This window comes from Catharus ustulatus, chromosome 7 (genome assembly GCF_009819885.2).
Source record: "Catharus ustulatus isolate bCatUst1 chromosome 7, bCatUst1.pri.v2, whole genome shotgun sequence".
NCBI classification, from domain to species: domain Eukaryota; kingdom Metazoa; phylum Chordata; class Aves; order Passeriformes; family Turdidae; genus Catharus; species Catharus ustulatus.
In genome coordinates, this window is record NC_046227.1 from 32,893,481 (window position 1) to 32,912,359 (window position 18,879).

An 18,879-nucleotide genomic window follows, 5' to 3' on the forward strand; every position below is an offset into this window, starting at 1 on the left:
ACTATCGTATGAAATAGATACGCAGTTATAGGGCGGTCAGGATAGATCTTGTAGGGAGGCGGTGGAGACTGCACCCCTGGAGGTGCTCAAGGTGTTCAACCCTGGCACTGGGCAGTGAGGTGCGCTGGGTTACAGGGGTTACAGCGGCGGTGCTGGGCTGACGGTCGGACTGCATGACCTCAAAAGTCCCTTCTAGTGGCGGGGCCGGGCTGACGGTCGGACTGGATGAGCTCAAAGGTCCCTTCCAAGCTCCTCGGCTCCATCCCCTCACGCCCCTCACGCCGCGGCCGCCATGGCCGCTCCCCTCATGCCCTGCGGGTCACGTGACCCCGCCCGGCGCGCGGCCGCCCCGCCGCGAGACTCCATGGCGGAGAGCGCGCGGGCCCGGGAGCTCTCGCGAGAGGCGCGATGGAGGCGGCGGGAGGCGGCGCCGGAGGAGGAGGAGGTGTCATGGCGGCGGCGGGCGCGGGCTCCGCCGGGTCCGCGGCGCGGGGCGGCGGCGGCTCCTTGGCCGCGTCGCGCTGGTTCTTCAGCCGCGAGCAGCTGGAGAACACGCCCTCGCGGCGCTGCGGCGTGGAGGCCGACAAGGAGCTCTCGTACCGACAGCAGGCGGCCAACCTCATCCAAGACATGGGCCAGCGCCTCAACGTGTATCCGAGCGGGGCCGGGCGGGACGGGCATGAGGGCGGCGGGGGCCGCCTGCGGAGGGGCGGCGGGAGAGCTTTTCCCTGGCGTGGGTTCCCTCCCCGGGGCCCTTCCCGCTGCTCCGCAGCCCCGGCCGGCGCTCCGCGGGCTGGAGCCGTGGCCTGAGGCACAGAATGGGAGGAGGAGCCTGGCGAAGCCCCCGCGCCGCGCTCTTTGTCGGCGGGTGCGGGATCGGCTCCCACCTGCCCCCTCCGCCGCCCTCCCGGCTTGGGGCACTTCTCAACTAAACCCCCGTTGCCCTTTTCCCCGAAACGGGCAACTCCTCTTTAGCCATTCTTTAATGTGATTTTTTAAAAGGAAAAAAAAAAAATCGATCAGAGCAAGGCCAAACCCTCGAATCCTTTACTGAAATAGTTGAAGTGGAACAAAACAAAAGCACTTCGGTGTTTCAGTGTAGGTTGCCCATTGAGGTTTCCATTCCGTGGGTGGCTGTGGGGAGCCTGGCGTAGGAATCTCCACATGGACTGCGAAACAGATGGGAACGATGGCGTTAATATCTGTGCTCATATCTGATGAGTTCTGGAGTGTCACGTCCCTAATCCATTTTCGGCTGAAGACAGTGTGTTGAGAGCAGTGATTGATGTGGAAAGCACATCACTTCCAGTTCTTGTAGACAGTTTTCTTAATATGTAGTGTTTCCTTAATTTGATCTTCCAGATCTCAGCTTACGATAAATACTGCAATTGTTTACATGCACAGGTTTTATATGCATCATTCCTTCACAAAATTTAATCGAAATGTAAGTATGGTTCTATGTTTGGTAATAACATGCCCATAATTTTGGCAGTTCTGACTGAGAAGTGTTAAATGCAGGAGTGTGAAGTGTGATTTGTTTTTAGGAATTCTACCTTCTTATCAGTGGTTTAGAAACAGTAATGATACTTGTTTTCAACTTTGGATTACTTTAACTAGTGGCAATTATATTTTATTTTTAAGAAATAAATAGGCACCGTCAGCAAGCACATTTCAGATGTGTGAAGAATACATTTAGATGTTTCAAATGTGGCTGGTGCTTATGTGCTGAAGTTTGAAAGGCTAATGTGTAGGAACACACATTTTTCTTGGTGCAGTCAGTGGAAGTTCTGGCATGGTGTGTCTGACAATGAGAATGTGGTTGTGTGTGTATCCATATGGATTATGTAGCTGTTTCTGAAGCAGTGTGAATTCTTTTAGCTAGTCTAGTCTTAAATGGTGTGATAAGTCAGATTAGACATGAAAAATTTCTATATCTGATGAGGTAGATCTGGTTTTATCTAATAACCTGGACATGTTGACTCTGAGCACAGAATGTGTTGTTAAGAACAGAATTTTTCAGTAAAAATGCCAACTGTTATTGAAGAATATTGTAAACAAGTATGGAACTGGAGATAACAACTTGGAAATGTCAAGATTTTTTATTTAATGTCCCATACTACGTGCAATAGATGGAAAAATAACAATATGATAGTCCAGGTGTTCTTGGGGTTTATTTGTTTTAAGGAAGAACAGTTAATAGTGATGATGGTTTGTCATTAAATGTTAAGGATAAGTTTTCTTAGATCTTTTAATAACAAAATCAACAGATTGAGGCTGTGACAGCTGTTAGGTCTAGGTTAGAGCAGACCTTTATTACCCAGGGGTAGACTCTTGCAAACCTTGCACTGTCTGCAGTTGGGGCAGGTACACAGTGGGGTACAAGGAGAGCTGGCTCTCTGTCGTGAATTTATTCTGTTGGTTGAGCAAGTGGGCATCTTACTTGGTGCCTGTTTAGCTGGAAACACATATTTGTTTGTAGGTGCATTTCAGAAGCATATATAAATATTTTTCGTGCAAAATCTGAGCTAAACTCAAATTTCCAGCAGCTTTTTACCAGAACTGCAGTGTTCATCCATACAAGTTCCTCTTTCTCCCCTTCTGCTGTTCTGCCCACGTAGCAGTAACCTGGAGCTGCTGAAGCATCCAGAGTTTTCTGGGACTGGGAATGGCTTGTGGGCTTAATAAACCAGAGCTGCTTGGAGTGGAGAGATGGCTCAGTGCAGAGCTGCTTTGTTTATATATAGACCCCCATACCTGTTATATCACCTGCTGGAGAGCTGTTTGTACTGTCAGCTGGTAATCTGGGCTAGATTTAGGCAGCAAGAAGATTTGGCTGCTGTGTTTGCATTTTCACTGGATGCTGTTAAATGACAGTCACTTGGAATGGCAGTACAGTAGTGTTTGAATGTAGAGTGCTCTTTATATGAAAACCATGGCTTAAGTTAAATTATTAATCTTAACATTCTCAAGTAAGCTATGTAAGGGCAGAATGCCATGGAAACTGGAGAGGGAAGTGTACTGTTTAATTAATTCTCAGGTAATAATGTTCAAAGTTAAAGGCAAGTGAACTGCAGGTTGTACCTCAGTAATACTGATTCTTGCTGAACTCCTTTTTGTAATTCTTAATGAGCATGAGGCCAGAGAGTGGCTTTGTGTGTGTGCTGATGGGCAAGAGCATTTTCTTTTTACAATTCTGTAGGGTAAGGGAGGGTCTCCGTGAATGGAGTCCCTTTTAAAATACTCCTAAACCATCCAGAAGGCAGAAGCTGAGAACTCTAATAAATACTTAATATCAGGTCTCCAGAGTACTTGAAAAGCTAAAAAATGTAACAGTATTCATCTCTGCAAGAAGAAAGTAACCCTTAGAAAGGGATAGGAAGGTACTGGCAAGTCTCAAAGGTAAGACTGGATAAGCTGTCCTACAGCATATGCAGTGTATCTCTCATATTTCTTTGTTGTGTGCACGTGGTGCTGTTTATCCATGGCAGGAAGGAATCTGAATGCTGGGGCTAGAAAATTAGTTGGCCATTAGTCAGAATGCCTTATGATCTCCAGCTGAAGAGATGTGGCCTGTGTTGTCCTGTTTTATTGGCAGATTAATGTTTTTAGTCTGGTAATAAGCACTTGTACAGTTATCATCATGTGTAACTGCCAGGTTATACAATATACATGTATGTTATGTCTGTGACATGCACTTAATTGTTAACAAACAGGGCTCCTAATGGGAGCTCAGTTGCTGAATAGATGCTGCCTTAATTTTATGGGTTTTTCTCTTCAGTATAAGTTACTGCTGGACGATTTTACAGGCTTTCAGGAGTTTGAGTCATCTGTGAACAGGGTGCAGGATTCCCAATGGTATCTGCAATCTGAGAGCCACAGGGGTGGCATGTACCACTTAATGCAGCCTTGGTTCATTGGGAATGTATTGCATGTACTGCTCTGATAGCCAGATATCCCTTTTTTTGTGAAGTTACTGTGAGCTAGCAAGTCACTTGTGAGTTGTTCTGTATTACCTACAGGGTACATGCATTTGGGTGCAAAGAAGAAAATATTGAGGTTTGGGTGTTGCAGTCAAGGCAGGTGAAGTCCTAGCAAGGTTGCTGTGCCCCAGTGAGGATGGAAACTTGCTTTACCAATTCTGGGAAGCAGAACTGGGTGCCCTGACTAGTAATTTCTCTGGTTGTGCAAATGGCAGGAGCTAGTGTGGATCTCCTCAGCACAGGTTATTCATTTCTACATTGCTGACCAGGGCATAGGAGCTTTGGGTTGCTGAGTATAAAGTTATTTTGTGCTAATATTGGGATGGGGAGGGAGCTTGCTGGCTTTTTATAGGCAGTACTAGCCTCATTATTATACTTTAAGATATCTTCAAAATTAGAATTCTTCTGCAAATACTGTTTCTAGAGTACTTGGTGTGTTACACTGTTGTATAGCAAATAGTTCTTTTAGATGCTTATTCTTCAGTGCACTCTGATTTGAAGAACAGAAAGAGGGAAAATCCTTCATATGCTGGCAATGAGAGGTAAGGCATCCAAATGGTAGCTGTAGTTTTTAAATATAATCCTTAGAAATGCCATGTGGAATACCAAAGAACCAGTTGGAAATAGTCTTGATGATGTCAGGGGGTTTTTGTGACACGCAGTGGAACTTAGTAAAGGGCCTAAAGAAGGCTGCATGAGGAATATTTTCCTTCAAGTGCAAGGTAGGTGTGTTGTGTGGAGGGTATTTTGTTTCCAGTCCTTCTGCATTCCCTTCATTGTGCCTTGTCCAAATCACAGTATTAAACAGTTGACTTTGCAGTTTTGCAAAGTTCTTAAAACTTTCATAATATGCTTCAAGCTCTAATGAGGCTGTTTTGGGTACTTCAGTTCTGGTTTTAATATTGCAGTTTAACATATTTGCTGCTTTTATGTAATGTGAGCTCCTGGTTATAATAAAAAAATTCCTCACAGCTCTTTGTGTTTGAACTTGAAAACCCTCTCACAGACTGGAAGCACTTAATGTCTTAGGCTAAACAGTTCAAAATCTAAAAACATCTTAATATTGGAATTAGAAGGGAGAGGGAGATCTCACATCATGCATGCTGCTGATGTGGTCTGAGATTTTTCTGAATGCCTTTGTCTTTGCAGTGTCTTGTACTTTTTAAGTGAAAAAGGACTTGTACCACAGTTCCCAGTGAAACTTGCTGTGTAATGCTTTTTGATTGTGTTAACAAGGCTCTTATGTTTTGGGTTTTTTTCCTTTGATTTCTGAGGTTCTTGGCCAGTAATAAAGTGGGATTTAATGCCATAAATCACATGTGTTCTGAAGAGTTCTCAAAGTCTTTTAGACTGTTTTGGGTGCCTAGTATAAAATTATTCTAAATTATTTTGGTTGATATCAAATTAAGATATTTTTATATAGGAAATATATTATTGCCTTGTCAAGTATATTTCTTTAATTTCACTTTTTTTGTTCCACTTTGCTTGGGTTTTTTGCCATTTTTGGTAATTGGAAATGAATGAAAGCATTTGAGTAACTTTGCCAGTTATACACTTAGCAGGGTGTGTTCACTGCAGACTACATTTGTGCCAAGTCTGGAATTTTACTAGGATGTCTATTTTTCTGAATCAATACCAAGGGAGCTAAAAATAATGGCCTACTCTAAACAGGGAGTGAGAACCCTTGTTCTAGATAAGACAAAGACCTGGAATTCTTTGGCCAGAAGCCAAGACTTCTTTTTGAAGGAAATAGTTAATTGGGCTGCACATAGATTTCTGAGAAACCAGAGTTAAATGACAGTTAATCAGCGTGACTTAATCATCCTCCAGAGCTGTGTTTTGTGTAAGGTCCTGGAGATCAGGAATTCAGGAATTGTGTGGAGACTTCTTGGCCAGATCTGATCTGCTTCAGTAAATCAGAAGAGATCCTGAAGTCAGCCTGATGGTGCTTTTTTGGAAAGAAGTCAGACACAGAGTAACAGTGTGTGAGAATTTGCTGATGATTTAATTGTGCACTCATTGGTGACTTGATTCAAATAATGCCTCTGTGAAATGGAAATGGTTTTGGCCATGGCAGTTGCTGAAAATTGAGTTCTGTAAAATACCTTTGTATGATATTTGTGTGTTGGGTTATGCTTGTGTGTGCTGCCTCACATCTTCTGTGTTTTCTGCCACTTCAGAGCAGTTGATACTCTCACCTTCTGAAATCCAGAAAGTATTTCCATCATATTAACTGTTTAAAAGTTTTATCTCCCAGTGTGGGACACCTTTCAAGTAGTATGTCCCTGGCAAAGGAAATTCCTTCCAGAATTTCAGATCATGACTTCAAGCAATGAGGACAGGAACTTCTACAGAATCATCAGAGGTGTTAAATGCAGTGCTAATAGGGCCTTGTTCAGCAACACTTCACTTTGGGTTTTTATTTCATTTGTTCATCAGGCTTAGGTTACAAGATTCTTGAAAAGAAAATTTTATTCTTGTCTCCCTTGTAAAAGAATTTACTCCCTGGGACTTGTTTTGGGTGGGTGGTTTTTATAGACTGAGATTTTTGCTAGATTTCTCATGGCACACTTTACTCATCGAAGGGTATTGTCTTACCAGGGTGTCAATTTTCAAGTCTGCCAACTTTATAGAGTTTTACTTAAGATCCAAGCAGACATTTCAAAGTGATTTAAGGATGCAAAAAGTACTCTCAGTACATTTGAAAGCTTCTGAAATTTAATCCCTTAAATGTTTAATTAGTTTGTTGCAGTTCTGCATTTATTGTAAAACTTTATACCAAATGTTTCATTTTGGCATAAAAAAGGGGCTGCTTACTGGCAAAAAAACGCAAATCTGATTTTAGGGGGGGGTATGCCTCCTATTTAGCCTTGTTCTGTTTGGTCATAGAATGAGAAATCCAATACCTGCACTTCTTGCACTGTGCATTAATAAATACTCAGCAAGCAGCTATTTCAGTCTCTGAATAAATGCTTTATACTGGCTTAATTTTAACCATTTTAATCAGCTTATGTCTAGATGATTTCTAGTACTATTTTAATTCCTGGTGAACGTGGGCAGCTTTTGCATGCAAAGATAACCTAATTAATCAGTGATTTGTGGTTTACTGTGTTCTGTCTGCACACATTAGGCACCAAAATTCTACTCCACAGCTAGCTCCCAGTGATACTGAACTGCCACCTTATGACACCTAGAGTCTGATATCAATTTTCACCTTTAAATGTAATGTGTAGCCTTTACTAGCATTTGATATAACTGTGTTTTACAAACCCTTATGCTTTGCTCTCCAGATACTGCTGGGCATATAGTAAAGTTTCTAAAAATATATGTGTATACATAAAGGTGTTTTTTTACTTGTAGAACCTATGTTTATATAACAATCTGTTTTTATTAAAGTTCTCTGCAAAATTTCTCACTCTTTTGTGCTGAATGCTACCAGAACTTGTGATCAGCTATTTTACTGAAAAGATGGGGTAGTGACTTGCTCTGTGCAAGAAACTGGCTGAACTTTCTCATGAAGTATATTTAACTTGAAACAGCCTGTTCTACTGTGACTAAGTCTTCTGAGCCAAAATACTTTTTTTTAAATGTTGAACTAGAATTAGTTTGACCTCAGACATCTTACTCACAAATGTAATTTAACATTATGCTGCTCCTTCCCTGTGCTGCTGAGAGGATTGCATCAGTTACAAAATAAAACATGACTAGTTATATTTTTGTTGCCTTGCATGACTTCAAAACTGAAAAAAAAGCCACAAATCCAACTTCTTAAACCTTTTCTATGCTAGTTTAGACTCCATAAAAATTCAAGTCCTGCTTGTAAAATGTTAAAAAATACACATGTTTTTCTTCTTCAGATAATGTCTCCCACGGCATTGTTTTTGGCTGCAAAAGTGGAAGAACAGCCACGGAAACTTGAACATGTTATTAAAGTAGCAAATGCCTGTCTTCATCCTCAAGAGCCACAACTGGATACAAAGAGTGATGTAGGTGGAAGTTATGGTTTCAAAGATACATGGTTTGTTTTACTGGATTATTGCTGTCTGCAGCCTAGGAAAAAAAAAAGCATTTAAGTCTTTCTATTAATGCAGTTTCTTAAAGACTCATTAATTTGTTATGAAACTTGAAGAGATTGCTCCATCTTGAAATTCTTACAGCACCCACCTGACCTCCCAAAAATGCTTTGCTGGAATAGAATTGTCTGAGATGCAGACTAAGGAGATCTTCCTGTGAAAGGCAGGCAGGTGGAGCTGAATTTGTAGCAGTGGAAGCACCCCAGTGTGAAGTGCTGTGAGTTGTCAGTGCTCACTGGGGTGGCTGCTGCTCTTGTGTTGCCAGTGCTGTTATCAGAGGCAGTGTGTGAATGAAGTTCTGGGGCAATCCTCTGCTGTGTCTTCACCTGTCTGCTTGTTTGTTTCAGGCATACCTTCAACAAGCCCAAGAGCTGGTTATACTTGAAACAATAATGCTTCAAACTTTAGGTATGTCTTTCTGAACACCCCCTGTGCAGCCAGCTTGCCATGAAGAGCTAGTGGGACCCAAATAACTGGATTTTTGATGTGCTGTTGGTACCCTAGAATTTAACTGTGTAACTTCTGACCTGTGAATTCAGTTTTGTGGTGACAGTTTTCTGCTGTGTTCACTGTGGAGAAGAAAGGTGTGTCTGTACTTGTGAAGGAAATGTTTCTGACAGTTTGAGTTAGAAATGTGTAGGCTTCCAAATAGCTTTTACTCCAGGTAGTAATTTCATTGACACTGCTTCCCATAAGGTAACACAGTGTAGTAGGCTGGCTGTGTGTGTCCTGAAGCAGTTGGAAAGAGAACATTATGTAATTGAGCAGGTGCTGACTCTGAACAACACAAGCTGTAGTGTAACATTTAATGGATTCAGATGATTCCAAAATTTGAAGTGGAATGTTCTGTCAAGACATTCTTCTGATTAAAATACCACTGAGACAATTACAGCCAGAGGCCTGAAAACACTGACTTGCTCTGATATTCTTAAATACCACTTGGGGTATTGTTAAAAAAAATAGCTCACAGTAGTGACCTAATTCTTAAAACGGTGTCATAAACCAAGAGGGGTTTCTTAAGTCACTGATCTACAAATTGGCTTAATTTCAAATTTCATACATGCAACATGTTTAAGTGCTAGAAATCAATTAATAAAAGTACACATGCACACACATATTTCATTGTTTCACAGTTTTTACTGACTTATTAACTTGCTAGAAATTGTTCAGATATATTTAGCTTTAAAAATATTGTGATTTCCCAGGTTATATGTGTACAGGATTTGAGATTACTGGAAGAGTATTTTAGTAATGGATTACAAAGTGGCTTTACCATCTGCCATTCAAAAGTATGAAAAGGTAAAGAATAAAAGGTGTTACTTATTGTGCAGTGCAAAGGTTTAGCAAGTATTTCAGGTCTGTGGGGAAACTTAAGGGGTTTGCTTTTTATTTTACAGATGCAAATGTATAATTTTAAAATGTATTTGTAACTCCTCAGGTTTTGAGATTACCATTGAACATCCACACACAGATGTTGTGAAATGTACACAGTTAGTGAGAGGTCAGTGACTTTTAACCACTTCTGTAAGTCCTTTTTTACCTTTCTAATAACATTTGAAAGTAATGTTATTTGTCTAAAATTATTTTTCACCAACTGTGTTATCCAAAGAGTATCTTTAAAATTAATTATTAAAAGTTTCATCTTAACCTTTAGAGATTCATAGACTCCAGTCCTTTGTCCTTCATAATTTTTTTTGTTTTCTTATTAGCTTTGATTTTAATTGTACCTGTTCCATGTGTTCTGGAATGACAAAAGCAGTCAACAGTTGCAAACTGAGTGACCAGATCCACAGTATCATTCTGAGCTGTTGACTTTCACTCTGAAATAATTTTGTCCAATTGATGGCTAATGCCAGCTTTTTGTCTTAGCAAATCTTTCCAGGTAATGGACTGAGGAATAAAGAGAGTGCATGGCAAGTCTGCTGTCACATGCAAATAGGTGTGACTAATTGTTTTTCTGGAGCAGTGTGTCCTTGTTTTGGGTGGCAGAACAAAATCCCAAGCCTTTAGTTAAACGTGTCATGTACCTGTGTGCAGCTCATTCATGTGACTGGCTAGAAACCTGTGTTGTTCCCTTTTTTTTCATGGCATTTTGGCACATCTTCTTTAATTCTTGAATTGGTTTCTTTTGGAGCTTTAAAAAAATATTAAAGCACCCTCCTATAAGATACAGGATAAAAAAAACTAGGAATCAGTTTTGAAAGCATCTAGAATAAGCTTTTCACTTTAATTATGTTTCTTAAGTAAAAGGTGTTTTGAAATGATTAGACCATGGCTGTTAGTCTCTAGTAATTAACTGGTTTTGCAGTGAAAAATGCATAAGTGCTGCAAAGTTTTTGTTGTTTTTTTCTTCTCCCTCTATAAAATATATGAAACTTAGGTACAGCCTAATCCTGTTAACTAGATTTGGTTTGTAGTAACTCTGGAATGAATGGTGTTCTTTTAAAGAAGAGTGTCTCTTACTTGCTGTGGCTTCCTGGTGTAGTGTCTTTGGACACTGAGTAGGGCTGGTGCTGTAATTTATTTGCATATAAAGTAGTTTTATTGCTGTCCTTGCTCTAAGAGATTGATTCTCTGCTTTCTGCCCAGATTTGGTTGTGACTTGGTGCACCTGAAGTCTCAGTAGTCTGCACCAGCTGCTCTGTAGGGTTTTGCTTTGGTTTTTCTTAGCTGTTGGTCACTGTAAATGTTAGCACATTTATTGTCTTGGGGAGAGCCCCTGTGCTTCTGTTTGGTGTTTGGGGCTGTGGGGAGGGGTGGGGGCAATGTTCCATTGCCTCAGGGTTTCCACATCAGTGTGAAACAGGCACACTGCTACACAAACTGAATTTCTTCCATCGAGGGTTGATGCCACTCTAAGGCAGTTCTGCTTTTCCCTTTGTGTTTTGTGAGCTAATTTTTGTACTGACAAAAATTCAAACTTTGAAGATACTGTGAACTTTTAAATTTGACATCTTTAAACTAGTATTTAATGTCTGCAGACTTGGAAAAATACTTAGAAGTCTGAAGTGATATCAAGTCTTGAAATCTGAAGACTTCAGTGAGGGCTGAAAATCTGTGTAGCCAAGTGCTGGTGCACAGTGAATGTAATGTCTCTGATGTTTGAAAAGCTGCTCCTTAGTGTGTGTGTATGGAATCCTTGGGAGCATGTGTCCCTGGGGATGGTGTAGACTGTGAACACAAGATCTGAGTATCTCATATTAAAAAAGAAAAAGGAAACTAATTAATGAATTTAAAACATCAGGCATGAAATTCATGCGTGCAAGTCAAGCAAGGACAGAATAACTTCCATGGAACATTGGTTTTATTTGTTGAGAGGACAAAGAGATGGGCCTGTGGGCACAGGGATTATCTTCAGAGGCACAGTGGTAGCAGTTTAGTTTTCTGTCCCTGAACATTTATTTGTTGCACAGTGTGGGTTTTCAGTGCCAGTAGATGAAACACTCAGATATGAGTCCTGAAGCTTTCAAAATATATCTAAGATTTGTCAGTGTTAAATCTTTAGTGCTAAAGGGATTGTCTGAGAAGTTAAGAAATCCAAGTTTACTTCATCCAGTTCTGGTAACATCATCTTGAACAAAAAGCACCATTTCAGAAGGCAGAGGTACCTTTTTTGAATAAAGATGATTAACTTATCCAAGCCTGTTCTGATTAAAACCTCCAACTGCATGTTTGGAGAGAGGAGGAAGGGAGGAATGTAAAAAGGCTGTGAGGTTAGCTGAGGTCTGCAAGTGTGCTTCAGGATTTGGCTTAGGGTTTGTGCACTGCTGTGTCAGGTGGTGAGAAAGAGCCCTTTGGCTGACCAAACAGCAGTGCCTCAGAGGATGGTTGACTCTCTCCATCCCTTTTTGCTGTCTTGCATCCAGGATAATTTGTTTTATGCAGTCACCTGCTTATGTTACCTGTTATTAAGCTGTAAGCTGTCCTCTTTAAAAACAAAATGAAAAAATAAAAACCCAGGTTGTGTTGATGATGCTCAAAAAATTCAGCCAAGTCCTTTGTCAGAAGACTGTCTAGTCTGGCAGTGGCGCGCCAGAATCAATTGCTGGAAGCTGAAGATGAACTAGTAAGTGGGAATTGGTTCAAACAAATATGATTGCTTCAACATACAACTAAAGAAACAATGAATTCTACTCTGTTTGAAAGCCTTTTGGAAGGTGTTAATAGAAAACACATCCTTGCAGAGAAGGGGTGACTGGATGGATAGATAATGATTCATGATGTTCAGGCATACAATATCTAGTTACTCCTTCTGGGTTAATGAAATTGTTCCACCTTTGCAGTTTGGTCAGTATAGCAGACAAGGAAAGTGGTGTGGGCTTAGTATTGTTTCTGCACCATTCTTCCTCAGTGTCAAGAGACTGAGAAGAGGAGAGAACCATCATTCCTTAGGATCCCACAGGTCCAAGGAATCTGAAGGCAGTGGATATGTGAGGGCCTGTCAGCAAGCTTCAGTGCCCATTCCAAGAATGCTCCAGTAGTGAAGAGAAGAAAGGAAAAAAGCAAAGCGGGGGGAAAAAAACCCCACCACAACACCAAAAACTGTTCTGGTTTTGAACCTTGTTGCCTTCAACACTAACTGAATGATCAGCAGTGAAACTGCCCTGGTGCCACGACTGTGGCATGGTCCTCTAACACTGTGGTGCAAAATCAGCCTGGAATCTGGAATCTGTATCCTCATCCCCATCTTGTGAAGTCTTCAGTCACTCCTTTGTCTGTGTTGGAAGACAACGTTTTGGAACTGAAGATGAGCTCTCAAGCATTTCTAGGATTGTTCTCACTGCTCTGCAGGTTATCAGGTATCTTGAACACCCATGACCCTTACTAATATTTTGTGGAAATTGCACTGTCAAATCCTTCAAATATCCCATAGTGTCTGTGTGCAGATGCCATTGCTGAAATCAGGCTGAGAAAAAGTCAACAGAAGAGGAAGTGAAAATGCATCAGCTTTCTCAGAGGGTATTCTCATGAGGAAAATTTAAACCTTAGTGGTGTGGAAAGATGTGAAACATCAGCTGCACTCCAGCACTGCCACAGCGGCCTTCCCACTGTGAACTTTGACCTCAGGCTTCTATAGGCCTGTTCCCAAGCTTTAAATACTTCCAAGAAAGTAAAGCCACCAGGACTGCTCAGACCTGAATGCCTACAGCATGGCCTCCTCCAGCTCTTTCCAGATACAACAGGCTCCCTCCAGAATCCCTCTGCTCAGAGCCTGGGGCTTTTTGCTTTTGCCAGAAGGACTTCAGCAAGCTTCTCTCTTCTGATGCTGACTGACTTACCTGCAGTCTCCTCTTTCTGGGGAATGCTCCCACGTTTTCAGGGTCCAGGCATAGCCAATTACCAGCTCCTAATGGGGACTTGGCAGTCACATTTGCATGAGCATCCCAAGATCCAAGATAAGCTGTGGTGAAGAAAAGACTCAGGTATCTTGGAATTGCAAGCCCTTGAATTGTTCGGCTGTGCCCAGTAAAAAGCATTTTGGTTTCCAGTTGGCAATTTCTTGGAGACAGCCTTTCAGAAGGTGTGTCAGACAGCAAGTCCTGTTTCAAAATATTGATGATTATTTCACTAATCCCTGTTTTATGGCTGCTTCTGCAGCAGTGAAACCAGATGGATGTTTTAAATCACTCCTGAATGCTAAACTCTAAAGCTGGTCATTCATGGCTGGTGTTGTAGCCATCGGTCCTGCAGCTTGTGAGTTACAAGAGCAGCTCTGCTGGCTTGTTTTAGTCCCTGCTTCAAGATGATTTAAATTTTGGAGATGCACTTTCCACCATTGTAATGGAAATAAACCACCAAAATACAGGAACCAAAATTCATTATGTTTAATTTACCTGATAGATTCTGCTAAACCAAAGCTGCCCTGCACAGAAGAGTTGGGGATGGATGTTTTCAGTTGTGCCTTATGTTATCAAAGGCTTTAGTTGTGAGCTGAAATTTCTTGCTGTTTTTGGCAATGATTATTTTTCTGTAAATAAGTTGAAACAGGATCATACTACTCGTAGCATAGGTAAGATATTTAGCACAGTAATTTTTGATTGAGGCTGAAGGGTGTGTTTCAAGATGTGATTCTTTTCTTCCAGGTGTGTGTTTTGATTTACTCATCTTTCAAGCTGATGTTAAATAGAAGTTTTCTGGCATCTGCTTTTCTTCTTTGTTCAAAAGGGACATTTCAGTGAGAGTAGAGATGCTTCTTGGTCTTGCTCCCTTAATTCAAACATGTAACTTTACAGAGTATATAAACCACTGAAATCCTTTAGGCATTGCTTTGATGAAAAATGAAGAGCAAGACATCAATTTCAGTCTTATTCAACCATTGTGTGTTTTTATTTGTTATGAGTCTCATTTCACTCTTTTTTTTTTTTTAATTCCACCTTCCTTTCTAGATGGGAGGGAGAGGTTGAACTTGGTTTTTTGGCATGCAATTACCATTAGTGTGCAAACTAAATATTATAGCATAACACATTGTCAGTTCACCTTTTAATTATTATGGATTAGTAGAATTTGTGTGTAGGAACAGATCCTGTTACTTTGCAACTTCCACATTCTTCTCAGATTATGGCATAGCATAAAGACAAATCTGAATTTTATTCCATGGCAATTATTAGAAGTTAAATCACATTTTAATATTCTTTTTAAAAACTAAATTTTAAAAGCCACTGTAGTATTTATCAAGCTTTATAGAATTATTATTATTAAAATAAAAGTTTAACAGTATTCCCTTTGACATAAAATTCAACACTACGCTCTCTGCAGGTAGCACTGATTTCAAGTGATAGTGTCAAAGTAAGAATTCAATGAAGGCTGCATTCAATCTGCGGTTAAACCCCTTGTGCCCAGCTATTCCATTAAATGCATGTTACAGTAAGTTCTCTTACCTGAGTGAGGAGCATTGGGGTGTCACTCTAGGGGTCAGCACTCTGTGGCTGTAACAGCCCAAGTCAGTTTTTCATTTCTGGCATGTTGCAGTCCTGTGGTTTGTTTCAGTATTTTTTTTCTGACTAATTCAAATGAATTTGTTTCCTATCGAAGCTTTGCCATAGGTTTAAGAAATATGGAGCAAAACGTTATGACTACAGTGCTCTTAATTAGAAGGAGCAGAAAAGTGAATTTTTTTCCCCACATAGCTTGGGGGCTTGCTGTGTTACAGGGCTTTGGGAGAGAGATGTGGCTGTTTCTGGGGAGGTGGGAGGGAGTCCTGCCATGCCCCTCTCCAAGAGCAGGACAAGCAGTGTGCTGTGAACTGGCTGGGACTGACTGCCTGCTGCACTCCCAGCTCACAGCAGGGATCCCCTGCAGGTGAGGGTGGGGCAGAGTGCTCACCTGTCAGGTGTTGGAGGGGTGCAGCAGCACAGGGGAGCTTTCTGTGGGCTGTGCAGGGGGAGGGAGGGGCACTCAAGGGAATGACAGCTCCAGCTCCAGTACTGAGTGTGTCTCAGTCTTTTGTGTCTCTGAAAAGATTATTTTAAATGTTAGTTAGCCAAAGCCAGAGCAGTACTTTAGAAATACCCTGCAATGATTTTTGGAAGGTAAACTGCTTGAATTTTGGAATGAACCTGACAAGTTAGTGCAGATCTTTAATCTCTCTGTTTTTCTTTTCTTACAGCAAGCAAGGATTTGGCACAGACATCCTATTTCATGGCTACCAACAGGTTGTTATCCTGAACCTCTTTGTTGCACTGTTGTAGCACACTATAGCTTCCTTTACTGCAGGGCCCCCTGATGTGTCTTACCCTTGTTGCAGAGGGGGACTGGGCCACCTCCAGTGGTGGTACCTCCCCGCCTGCAGTGCGGTGTATTGGACAAGGGCCTGACGGCACAAAGGGCTTAAATGCACAATGAGAAGTGTAGTGCTGCTTTCTGATGACTTTTTCTCGATTGTGAGTGCATAAGTCTAAAATTGGTAGCCTGAATAGCAGCTAAAGATTACAAAGAGATAAACTTAACCTAGAAATCCGAGCATCTTGGTAAGTACAAAACTATTTTTAGTTTACACTTGTAGTTAATGGCAGTTTTCTCTTAACTTTAAGTATATTGATCCAGTCTTAACTTATAAAATTCTAGTGGGCCTAAGATATTTTCAACTAGCTGATTTTAGTATAGCTCAATGTTATTTCTTTTAGAAACAGCTTTTTAATCTTAATATATAGTTTTAAAACTTAAGTACTTAGATAAATTTATAGTTCTAGCATTTCAAGTGGGTGTTTTGTAGACATAGTCTGTCATAGAAAGAATTAGAGAGCAGACTTTAGTCTTGATTTCTTGATTACTTCAATTTGCCTCTTACAAAACTACTTTAACCTTTGTTTAAGAGGATTACATTACGTGTAGGTACAGTTTTTAAACAGTATCTGAACTGTTAAAAAATAAATAAATCCTTGGTGGTTCCTTGATGGGCAAGATTCTGTACTTAAGCAGCTGTTAAGAGAAGTTCTGCTAAAGCAGTGAAAACACACCACAATGTGTTTGTGGTGCTGGAAGCTGAAGACAAAGTCACAAATGTCACAAATGCAGGCCTGGTGAAAGCAAAGCCCACAAATAACTCACCTGGCTGCTGTGGGACTGCTAGGGGCTTCTGATGGTCTCATTCAGAGACTGCACAATCAGCTCTATGCATTCTCCTGCAGAATTTTAATTCACCATATAATGCTGCCCTTTTTAGTACTTAAGTACAGTAGAGTAATTGGTAAATTTATTTACTATTCATCAGGCTTTTGATAGCAAAAACAAATTAAATTTTTCTACCAGATAAATGCCCAACCCTTTGTTTTCTTAGGGCAGTAAGATAGCTTAGGAACTTATTCATCAAAATGTTTAACTGCTGTTGATTGACAAGCCATCTCATTCTGTATATTAATGGTTGATTTGTTTGGGTTTTCTGTTTTCCATGTTTGATTTCCTTTGGTTCCTCATTACGAAATTGGTGCAACAGCCTTCACCTTACCACGTTCTGTCTTCAGTACAAGCCCACAGTGATAGCATGTGTGTGCATTCACTTGGCCTGCAAGTGGTCCAACTGGGAGATTCCAGTGTCAACTGATGGCAAACACTGGTGGGAATATGTAGATCCCTCAGTGACTCTAGAACTATTAGATGGTAAGTCATGCTCTTTTCTCATTTTGAAATTCGAGGGTTTATTCATGTAAGGGTGGAGCACAGTGTAGTGAGAGCTTTCAGCTGAAATTAAATCTCAGTGACTTCATGTGCTGTGTGTTCAGTGAAAGAAAGGGATAGGAGTGGGGAGAACTTTAGGGGACAAACTTGGTTTGGCTGTTGGCTGGGGTGTCCACACACCTTTTGCAGGTACAGGATCGAATCCTGCTTTTAAATGCTTTTCAGAACCAACACAGAGATGGAAATCTGTCAGTGCAAATTCTTGCAGTCCTGATTGTTTCAGGTAGCTCAGTGTGGTTTCAGTGACAGTGTTGACAAGCTTTCCTCTGCTGAGCTGTTCTTTCTTAATGGCACTTTGGAGAGGGAGGGTTTAAAAGTGAGAAATTGAGTACATGTCATGTGAAGCACAGAACTAGAGAGAGCTTCAAAGTGCAGGTTCAGACATCTCTGTCTTCCTGGGCTTCTTTAAGTTACTGTAAGTTTGCTGTAGCTGCAGTTCCAAACACTACCCTGCTTCCTTCCCACCTGGCTGTGGCTTGTGGCTTTGGTAAACATGCATTGTTTGGATTTGTAAAATCCCCCAAGGGAATGCTGTGAGCTCCTTGTGAACATCACTTAATCCTGCAAGCTTTTATGGAGCTGGGTTGTTTAATAGACCTGGGTAGACCAAAGAGCTGAGGTAGTGTAGCACTTGGGAGCAGCTTAGGTTATAACTTGTGGAATTCTGGAGAAGCCAGTTCTTCCAAATCTGTAAAAGGTGTACTTTTACATTCAAATTCTGACTGTACCCAGTTATTTTTAGCTTATGACTAGAATTAAGTCTCAATGAGAAGTATTTTTATTTGCAGCTGGTAAGTATGGAGACCTGTGTTTTCCTGTGGGCATACTAATTGTAAGGATCTTTGTTTTATTAACACAGCCAGCTACTCCACCTTGAATACAAATTAGTTCAAAGCTGTTGTTTAAAACAGAGTCACTCCAAGGATCTGATGGCTGTGGTTTGTACAGAGCTTATACTGGTTGTTCCTGAAGTTTGATGGAATGACTGAAACAGTGACTTAGACATTTATACTTTCAAGGAAACTTCCCTCCATACAGAAAATGTACAGGCTGAATGGCAAGTATGTTATTTTAGAAACTGTTGTTTCTGTAGTTTTTGGTCTAACAAATCCAGGTTGTGCAAGAGTAAAAACAAAATATTATAGTTGAACCTGTGTTTCAGCATGTGTGTCATGGTCAGAAGTCTGTCCCAGTGGAATCTGTAGGCTTTTTTGTTCAACACTTGCCTAACAATTTCTTTATTGAAATATTAATTCAGCTCATGCACAGACTGTAGTATCTACTGCAAAAGCTGTATGACCTTAGTCTAAGTTTTACTTGTTTATAACAGAATCAGATGTAAAAATGGCTTTTCTTTTTCTTATTCAGAGCTAACTCATGAGTTTCTGCAAATACTGGAGAAAACACCTAGCAGGCTCAAGAGAATTAGAAATTGGCGGGTAAGAAACTTTCCTGTAGCAGTGTCTAGCAAGCAGAGATGAACTTCTAGGAGAACTATGGACCAGGGGAAAAAGTTTAGTTATGTTGTACTTGCTCTTCATTCCTGTGTCTGGGTTAGGAGGTGGTGAAACCTTGAGCCAGCTTTTATCCTCACCTCTGAGCTAAATTCAGATGGACTGTGCAAGTATTCTAAGCTGTATTTTCTCACTTCT

At 40.8% G+C, this 18,879-nt stretch overlaps 1 protein-coding gene across 7 annotated transcripts in view; it reads left to right on the plus strand.

The window, feature by feature from the left end:
* Nucleotides 1–408: 408 nt before the first annotated feature.
* Nucleotides 409–18,879, plus strand: part of CCNT2 (cyclin T2) — a 25,349-nt gene continuing 6,878 nt past the window's right edge. For 2 of the 7 annotated variants that reach the window (XM_033064465.2, XM_033064464.2), the window contains exons 1-8: nucleotides 439–650; nucleotides 1,363–1,444; nucleotides 7,838–7,966; nucleotides 8,401–8,461; nucleotides 9,492–9,554; nucleotides 15,660–15,705; nucleotides 16,986–17,149; nucleotides 18,596–18,666. In XM_033064465.2, coding sequence (XP_032920356.1) covers nucleotides 451–650; nucleotides 1,363–1,444; nucleotides 7,838–7,966; nucleotides 8,401–8,461; nucleotides 9,492–9,554; nucleotides 15,660–15,705; nucleotides 16,986–17,149; nucleotides 18,596–18,666 — 816 coding nt within the window. In that variant the 5' untranslated portion in view covers nucleotides 439–450. Of the gene's footprint in view, nucleotides 651–1,362; nucleotides 1,445–7,837; nucleotides 7,967–8,400; nucleotides 8,462–9,491; nucleotides 9,578–9,603; nucleotides 13,575–14,809; nucleotides 14,918–15,659; nucleotides 15,706–16,985; nucleotides 17,150–18,595; nucleotides 18,667–18,879 lie in introns of those variants that run through there. The other 5 variants (XM_033064463.2, XM_033064468.2, XM_033064467.2 and 2 more) reach the window with 5 other exon arrangements.